The 9,804-nt window shown below is 40.7% G+C and overlaps 1 protein-coding gene across 1 annotated transcript in view; it reads left to right on the plus strand.

Annotated features, from left to right (window-relative positions):
• Positions 1 to 9,804, plus strand: part of galnt2 (UDP-N-acetyl-alpha-D-galactosamine:polypeptide N-acetylgalactosaminyltransferase 2) — a 53,763-nt gene extending 43,959 nt beyond the window's left edge. Inside the window, exons 12-16 of the mRNA XM_056379378.1 lie at positions 1,026 to 1,118; positions 2,492 to 2,575; positions 2,931 to 3,057; positions 4,100 to 4,219; positions 4,336 to 9,804. Coding sequence (XP_056235353.1) covers positions 1,026 to 1,118; positions 2,492 to 2,575; positions 2,931 to 3,057; positions 4,100 to 4,219; positions 4,336 to 4,491 — 580 coding nt within the window. The 3' untranslated portion in view covers positions 4,492 to 9,804. The remainder of the gene's footprint in view (positions 1 to 1,025; positions 1,119 to 2,491; positions 2,576 to 2,930; positions 3,058 to 4,099; positions 4,220 to 4,335) is intronic.

Below are 9,804 nucleotides of genomic sequence, written 5' to 3' on the forward strand. Positions count from 1 at the left end.
TAAAATATAACAGGGCTTAAGTTGTAGCCAAGACTGGCACAATTACACTCTCTGTCTACATCCTCCAAAGTATTATGGGAATTGCAGCTCTGAAACTTAGAGCATGATTATCCCCAAATAGAAATAAGACAAAGAATAATAGAAGGTGTGACAAAATCCATTAATATTTATAGTTACTAAGGCTACTAATGTCCCATCCGTCAACATGGTTCTTATATTCCTGGGACACTGACGCTTTCCTCTATCTATTTATATGCTGATGTTTGTGTTGAAATCCTGTGTACAAACGGACACAAAACTCAAACAGCTGTGGGGGAGTGATTGTCTTGAGTTAGTCTGAGGGGAGGGCGACAGTGTAAAAATATTGAAAAACCCCATTTCTAGAAAGAATGCAGATATGATCAAGTCGAGCTGTGACTGCTGCTGACACATAGTCTGACAGTTCTGTGTCAGACAGAATGAACATTTGACAAAATGTCATTGCACATCATGTCAACACACACACTGATGATCCATGAACGCATTAAGTGGAAAAATAAGCAAATGTTCACAGTTGTCTCTTCAACCAGTGAAACGTATAAATGAAAAACAAAGACATGAGAGCAGGACAGTGTGTACGTGTCCATGTGTTTGTCTGTCTAGTGCCACGTTTCTTGGACACTAAACACACACATGCACACACACACACATGCACACACACACACACACACACACACACACACACACACACACACGCACGCAGCATGTCCAATTTGCAGATGACTGGTCATGTCTGGGCATAGCTCCCATGCAACACTGGTACAGTCTGCCACATACCTCTGTCCTTAATCTGTCTCTGTCCCTGTTTTTCTCTTTCTCTGTCACTGCCACGCTCGGTCTCACTTTGTTTGTCACTTATCACAAAACAGACACACATTTTTTCCGTCCTTCTCCATCCTTATTTTTCCTCATCTGCTCTCGGTCTTTCTTTTACCCTGTTTGATGTCTCATGTCTCTTTTTGCCTGTCTTCTGTCACATCTCTCAGGAACACAAGGAGAGCAGCAGAAGTGTGGATGGATGAGTATAAAAACTTCTACTATGCTGCTGTCCCCTCAGCGAGAAATGTCCCCTACGGAAAGTAAGTACCCTAAAGTGTAAACCTTACCGGAGTTTAACAGAATGATGTTGCTAAATCAGAAAATAACAAAGGCAGCCACATTCAGGGGCATATTAATGAGTTTGCCAATTAGCATTATGTCAGCTGTAAAAGGAGTCGGTAACCCCTTTTATGGAGCTGACATGAGGCAGTTAATGTGGCTTAAAAGAGGGCGAAAAGTCGGTGCCTGATTTGCACTGATCAAAAGACTCTCATATTATTTGATGTGCTGAAGGGATTAGTGTGAAATTATAACGGCATAGGGCAAAGAAAAAGAACATGATGGACACAAACGGCTTTAGTAAAAAGGATCAAGGATCAGATGGCAGAGCTCCATGAAAACGGTAGATGGATATTAAAACAGGATTGTTTTAGAGTTTTTAGCCATGCGAGCGACTTGGCTCTAGGGATGGTAATGTCAGGTGGACTTCTCTTTGAGATATTAGACTGGAATATCTCAACAACTACTGGATGGATTGACATTAAATTTTGTGCAGATATTTATGGTTCCCAGAGGATGACACCTGCTGACTCTTGGGATCCTTTGATTCTTTGTCTAGCGCCACCAGCAGGTCAAATTTTTCACTAATCTACTGAAATATTTTACCATCTAAAAGATGGTAAAATATTGGCACAAAACCACAATGCTGACATTTGAGGTTTTGTCCTGACAACTGCTGGATGGATTGATATGAAATTTGTGTCACACATTCATATCCCCCTCAGGATGAAGGGTAATAACTTCAGTGATTCCCTGGCAATTCATTTACCACCATCGTGTGGTCAATATTTAAATGTGTCCAGTACTTTGGTTCATTGCCAAACACCTGCAAAACTAATGACATTCCCATCACTCAGCCTTAGCTGTACCTTTAGTACTATGTAATATCTATTAGCATGCTAACACACTGAACTGAAAGATGTTGAACATGGCAAACATTATACTTGTTAAACATGAGCATGTTACCATTATTATTGTTCTGTGTGACTTCCTGTTGTTGTGTTGTCTGTTCCCTTCTTTTCCACCTTATCTGCAACCTAGCTTACTGCGTCTTTGTTCCTCGTCCCGCCTCCAGAAGAGTCTTATGTACTCTCACATTCATGCGGTGTAGAGAGACAAAGATAAAAAGGCTTCTTGTGTGACCTTGTGGGAACACTCTGGGCATCTTCCTCCAGTGTCAGCCTAATCAGTTATTTTCCCCAAAGGATGCCGCCTCAGATGTGCCCTGGGCCTCCACCCCCTGCCCTTACAGAATGACTGAGCAGGGCTTTAATTCAGTCAAACTTTAGAGATGTATTGGACACCACAAGTGATCAATGCTTTAATTCTCTCACTGTCTCTTCCTTTCACCCAGTATCCAGAGCCGTTTGGAGATGAAGAAGAGATTAGGCTGTAAGCCATTTAAATGGTACCTGGAGAATGTCTACCCTGAACTGAGGTAAGACAATGAGAGCATTTTATATAATGTGATGGAGTGCAAATGGCTGCAATGACACTAATGACTAACCATTATCTGCAATTATGATTCAAACACATTATTACATTTTGGCAGGTTTGCAGTTTGTCTTATATGAATGAGATAAATAATGCATAAATGTGAAAAGTTCTAAATTGTTATTGTTTCAGATGTAATAACTTAAATACTATACTGTCCCATTGGCACTTTCCTTTTCTGTCACCATACTTACATCACTTTCTGCTATTAACAGTCAAATTATAAAGCCTTAATATCTTGATACAAGCACGATACAGTTAATATGCAATCTAACAACACTGTGTTTGTGTTTGTTTAGGGTCCCAGATCACCAGGACATAGCGTTTGGAGCCTTGCAGCAGGGAGGAAACTGTCTGGACACCCTGGGTCATTTTGCTGATGGGGTGGTGGGCGTCTATGAATGCCACAACGCTGGGGGAAACCAGGTAGCGTTACCACGAGGACACACACAGGTCAGCTTGTCAAATCTTTGCTCTAGAAACACCTGGGTGGCAGCTGGTGGCACTTGTGGTGAGAATACAGAGGATATGTTAAAGGATTCAGCTATTTTAGCATTCAGGGTTGACTAATTTATTTTTTTTCGGCTTGACTTGTGACATATGCGCTGAACTTACAGAGTTTCTGTTCACTGAAGTATTGTACATTGCTCTTAGAGGACGTGGTAATTTCTTGGAGCACTTTTTTTTCACACTATTTGTGTGTGAGTGAGAGTGTGTGTGTGAGTGTGAGTGTGCGCATGAGCTTACACCAGTGTGTTTATGTCGGCAGTTTCTCAAATAGTTTTTTCCTGAAATAGAACGACAGGTGTAGAGGGGGGAAACTGCTGCTCCAGACGTCGACTTTACATATCTGGTTTACTCTCATCATTTTGCTGTTCTTGCCACATAAGTAGTTTTCAAAACTTTTCAAACTTGTGCTGTATCAAATCTAGCTTGAAATTAACCGCAGCTCCGACCAGCAAAGACGGCCTGTTCAATTAGACGTGAATGACAATGTGGTTCTTTAGACAACGTGTTTTGAGGGGAAATTAATGTCTCTATGGATACTAGCAGTTCCTCCTTTGGGTGTCAGCTTTAGAGGAAGAGTATAATATAACACAGATACATTATTATCTATTGCTGCGATTGTTTGTTAAATCAGAGCAGCACATACCATTATAGATCGAAAATTTTCCTTTTTATGTGTTCATGTAAACAGGGTAAAACTGGTCTTACTTTCATCGTCACTTGATCAACCAATTTGCAGTAATGCCAGACATTTGTTCAGTGTAATATGTCAAACTCAGTGTGTGCCACTTGTTGTAAGTAAATGGGACTTTTTGTTCAAATAACCACTAATAGATTTTTTGTGCAGCACCGTAACATGTATTGTGCAGCCATATTATGTTATATAATAGAACATCAGGTTTATTGGAAAAAGCTCAGAGCATTTATACTAATATTTTTACATCTATGTATTTTTGTAAAGGAGTGGGCCCTGACCAAGGATAAATCGGTTAAACACATGGACTTGTGTCTGACTGTGGTGGACAGAACAGCCGGCTCCCTCATTAAATTACAAGGCTGTCGAGAGAATGACAGCAGACAGGTAAAGACACTGCGTTTGGTCAGCAGCTTCACTCTCGTCTCGAGGGACATTTGTAACATTTCTGCACAGTACGTGTTTTGTATGTGTGTCTCATATTGTCGATTTCTTCTCGACAGAAATGGGAGCAGATTGAGTCCAACTCGAAGCTTCGTCACGTGGGCAGTAACCTCTGTCTGGACAGCCGCAGTGCCAGGATGGGCGGACTCACTGTGGAGGTCTGCAGCCCCAGCCTCAACCAGCAGTGGAAGTTCACCCTCAATTTACAATCATAGGGGGCGCTACAGAGTTGGATCTTGGATAGAGACACCAACGGACTCTGAAACGCTGGTAAGAAGATGGACTCCAGGAGAAAGACAAACTCAATGGATAAATGGATGCTTTTAGCTCCTCCTCCTCCTCCTCAGAGGTGCAGCCAGTCATGTCTACACCCCTCTCCCCCACCTCACCCCACCTAAAAGAAAAACAACAACAACAAAAAAAAACAACAAAAAAACACAACGAGCCACGCCCCCTGGGGGGAGGGGCTTGCAGACCATACTGGAGTAAGCAGAAACTTGACTGTATTTGATGGATGGGTGGCGACAGTGATGATCGTGATGAGGATAAAAGCGATGAAGAGGCTTTCCATCCAAACTACATACCTCAGTGTTTTTTCATTGATGGTTCCAGAGGCAAATGACGAATGAATTCTTTTTGTTCTTTTACTTTCTTCAATGCTGGTGAAATAGAACTCTCTGATGTTTTTATTTTGTAATTATTTTATTTTCTTATTAATATTTTTTATTTCTTGGTCTTAATTCTGTATGGGGGTTCACAGGAGCTTTTTTGTTTGTTTTTGAAAGAATCAGATGTTGGATGTTGGTGTTGTTGCTCCACTCCAGTGCTCTCTCATTGGTTTTCCACACCGAGCTAGAGCCTGTAACAGCAGACGGAGGCTTCGGGTTGCGGTTTCCATAAAGGTTCAGGTGTAGAGTAATGTGAAGAGAGGAAATGGACTCAATTTCATGAGCTTCTCCTCTTCTTTACTTTCATTGGTTTACAGGATCAACAGAGATAAAGAGAGATGAGGTGGAGAGAAGAATGCTGTGTGTACTTCCTTGTTTTCTGTACGGTTTTTCCTGCAGAATGTGTGTTGCGGAGGGGGAAGGGGTTCAGGGAGGAGCTTCTGTACTTTGGACGGGGCCTAACACCGGTTTGGCCTGGAAGAACAGTTCCTGAAGCAGGAAGTGTCCTGAGGCCCAATCTGAAGATTTACTGTTTGTCTTCAGGCTGTAGCACTGGCTGTTACAGCATCTTCACTTCCACACCGTTATGTCTCTAAAGAAAATACACAGAAAATAAATCTCTTACCAGTCTTTTTTTTGTTTACTTTTGTCAAAAAAATTGAACCAAATTTCAAATTGATGTTTTGTGTTTCGGGAATACCAGGGGAGCGATTGAAATCATTTTTCTTTACATACTCTCGCTGTTCTCTATCAGCTCCTTTGGAGCAGTTCCGTTTATACATCTTCCTTTTCCTGCACAGATAATGGTCTTTGCCTTTGTCTATATTGCCATTGTAGGCGGGTTACTGTCTAAGAAACATGACCAAACTGGATTTGATGTTGCAGCTTCTTCTCTAGAGAAACAGGTGTTTGCTGCAAATGGATAACAGTGACTTTTTAATATCACCGTGATGAGATGCCCAATATTTTACACTTTAACAGACATGATTAAGATGACAGTTTATCCACTTTCAACACTACCCAGCATGCACTGGCATATGAAATTTATTGGTGTCCATGTGTGGCAAATTCCTCAAATGACTAATAATGAAGGTCTGTGACAAAGTCAAGTTGTTTTTGTTTTTTTTATTTATAGAGACCTCACAGATCCCTCGGTTTTGTTGACAAAGTAAAACCTTGCTTATTCCAGCCTGAGAACAGATGTCAGTGTTTCCAAAGTCCTGACTGTAGACAAACTGTATGAAATGTCCGTGCACATGTGTTCTTAGCTCCTGCAAGCTGCACGCATCACCAACAAGTTCCTACAATTACACTGAGACAGGAGTGTTTTGCATGAACATATTTGTTTTGCTCATTGTGGCTCTTAGATGAGCCATCTGTTCAGAAGTTTGAAAGTGCAGTAAACAAGGTTTTGCCGTTTGTCCTCACTCTGTTTCTGCTGGAGGTGGGCAGGTTGTTATGATTGCACAAACAGGACTGCTTAGCCTGTGCTGTGCTGATACAAATAAGAACTCTTTTCTCTTTTATTTTGGTGAGCTGTTTTATTCAGTGCAACAATATTTTGGTGCCACCAAAAAGAATTGTGCCACTTGTTAGTTTCTTGTCACCTGGCTGTGTTACTGATGTCCTTTACAGTACATGTATCTGTTGTATCTCTGTTGCAACACTAGTCTCCCCTGTGCTTCATCATCACTTCATCTTCACTGCTGTGATCCTCTGTACTGTTAGTCACTGATGAGTAATCAGGGTGGATTTTAGTGGGAATTGGTTTTGATTAAATTTGGAGCGACTCGTCACTTGGCAGCTTTAAGGCAAATACATAAACACAAAACATCTCTAACATATATAATGTACAGAAGAAATGACCAATAGAAATCACATTTCCTAGTTTATTCTAGAAAGAAGTTGCAGCCTCAAGTGTTTTTAATGAGAAATATCCTCTCTGTTTCTCATTATTTCTCTCCCTCTCTCTCTCACACACAATCACACTTACTTGTGAATGCTCCATAGATTTTTTTTTTTTTTTATCCAAAACTGACAAAGACAGCTGGTTGTGTTTGCTGTGTTGTCTGATACTCTTGTATCCCTTTCTTGTTTTCTGCCATTCTGTTTCCTTGTACCTGATGCTTTGCCTTGTCCTACAAGTTCATCCATGTGTAAGCAGAGTGAGTGGAGTGAGAGGGGTCAGCGGAAACTGCAGCTGGTTGAAAAGTCTATCCTTTGACTTGATAGGTTTCTTCATTGTGCTTTGAGGCATAGGACCTGTGGGTATGAGGCCGGAGTGAGACTCACCCTGAAGGGGGGGTGTGAGGAAGGTTTTGTGTTTCCATGGTGACCAGACTCAAGGGCCCAAATCTGGTTTAGGGTTTCAGTTAGATTCAAAGCTAATCAAGAGGTGGATTTACTGTTAAAGTTTTTTTTTTTTTTTTTTTTTTTTTGCCATTCTGTTTGGAAAATGTAAAATAATATGAAACATTTTCAGTTGTGTCTTAATTTAAGATTATTGCAATTCACAAGAGGAGTTTTTATTCATATTCCTCAAATGTGCATCTAAACCTGTGTCTGCAGTCAAATCAGAGGCTTTGGTGGGGTACATGACACTAAAGACATGTTACAATAGAAATCCCATTTCCCCCCAGTCTACTACATGGTGCAGCGTACACACAAACACACACACACACACACACACACACACACACACACACACACACACACACACACACACACACACACACACACACACACACACACATAAACACAGTCCTTCAAAATGGCTGGAGTTAATTTTAAAAATTAAAACAACATGGTGTTTATTCTTTATTTTACCTGTGTTGCAGGAATCGTGCCATCTTTATGTTATAGTGTTATAGATGATCAGTTCTCTGCTAATTCTGAATTTGCAACCCTAACAGCTGGTTGACCCTGATGAGATCATTTATAGGGCAGGTCTGAGTCTGGGTTAGTTATTCCTTTACTTTTCATGTATATGTGCAAGGGTCATGTCTAGAACTGTAAACGGGCTAGATATATAATTAATTTGCTATCAATCTGAGATCCATCTATGTGGCAACAATTCTCAAGTTTTAATGTGTGTCATCAAACGTTGATGCTGTTCACTGTGAGATAGTTACAGACCCCAAACAAGGAGGTTTTCATTTTCAAGTCCACTGTGTTTGTCCATGAGGGTGACATGCTGATATTTTAATGGCCTATAGCGCCCTCTATTGGAAAAAAAAAGGGACTGAATGTAGTAAACTTCTCATGCAAAATGCACAACCAGAGAGTTCCAGACTTTTTTCTTTTTTTTTCACATTTTCTTTGTCTTTGGTTCCTTTTCTTTTTTCTGTATAAACTGTTAATTCAGCCCCGCTCACCCAACTATTCAGTGGAAGCGAGCTTCATTACACCTCAGAACAGGCGTGTGAACCACACTGCACACACCTGAGTGACCATGGCATTACTGTCCGCTTACGACGGGAAAGATGTGTTGTTTAAAGCCTTTTCTTTTTAAACTAGTCTTATTCTTGTTTATATTATTTTTTATGTTATACACAGAGGAAACGGCTGTAAAAGTCCAGCACCTCATTTTGATTGGATGATAAAATGTTTACATCTTTCGCACAATGTGCCAAAGTTCCTTCAAGAAAGAATGAAAATGAGTAAAAGCCTTTGGAAATACAGAATAAGTTGCGGTGAACTCCTTATGTGTTGGGTGCACGTTTGCCTACAGTATGTTGTGTATGTCATTGTTCTTTCTTTCGAGTCTCAGTCCAGCGGGCAGGAACAGCCAGGGGGAAGATGGCTCTTAGCTGCTGATCTGGTGTCAGTTTTTATAACAGACCGGGGGTATAAATTTGGCTGCCTCCTGGTTTCATGTCTTTAAGTTTTTTACAAACACCAGCTGTGCAATGGATCTAAACTTAAATGTCTGTAAGACGTTTGTTGAGGCATTCAGCCGTGTGTGTGTGTGCATGTGAATGTGCGTGTGTGTGCTACACTTTGGAAATAGCTAAAAGCTTCATCCAAAGATAGGAAGGATATTGTCAATCTTACAGATAGACATCTTTATTTGCATTAAAAGTATAACTGAACACCAGTCGGTGAAGAAGAGCATCTTCCCCACTGAGCCAGTAGGAGTTTATTCTTACTCTCTCTGTTTTGGAGGGAAACAATCAACAGTTTATTGGAGTTTAACGGGAGAAGGTGTAATGTTTTTGGTCTTCTCTCAGTTATGCGGTAAAACAGGGAGAAGAGTTTTGTCACATTTTGTCCTAAAGAAGGACGTCTTCCCCTCTCAGCCCACCCCAAATCCCCTTTTAGGATTAACAGAAGAGAAGCCCTCTCTGATAGGTGAAAAGCCCTGCTGAGACATCCAGCTCAGGACTGCTTAAGCTTGTCCATGAGTCACTGTAAGAGTGTATCTCAGTTAGGGTGTAAGAGGGGCTTAACATGCACATAAGACAATATACTGTAAAAGTCTCATCAATCAGTAATGACCGATAACTAAAACATGCAATGGTAATCAGGAGGGAGGGACGCGAACTGATGGACTGATAAATGTGTTTTCTACTAGGAATGTGGCTTCATTGAATGACAGCAGTGTTATAATTATGAGGTGGGTGATATGGCATGAGGGGGTCACACATGTAAAAGTGTATATTTTTGTATATACCTACATCAGTGTGTGTACAGTATGTACATATATACACAGTGTACTCAGCCGCAGTTCCTAGTTTTGTTGTCGGACTGTACAGCGCTTCTAACTGTTCCCTGTTTTATAGATTCTGCAGAAATTCAACTTTGAATGAGGAGAAATGATTAACTTAAATAAATGCATTTATATATATAAATGAAACAATG

This window comes from Seriola aureovittata, chromosome 1 (genome assembly GCF_021018895.1).
Source record: "Seriola aureovittata isolate HTS-2021-v1 ecotype China chromosome 1, ASM2101889v1, whole genome shotgun sequence".
NCBI classification, from domain to species: Eukaryota; Metazoa; Chordata; class Actinopteri; order Carangiformes; family Carangidae; genus Seriola; species Seriola aureovittata.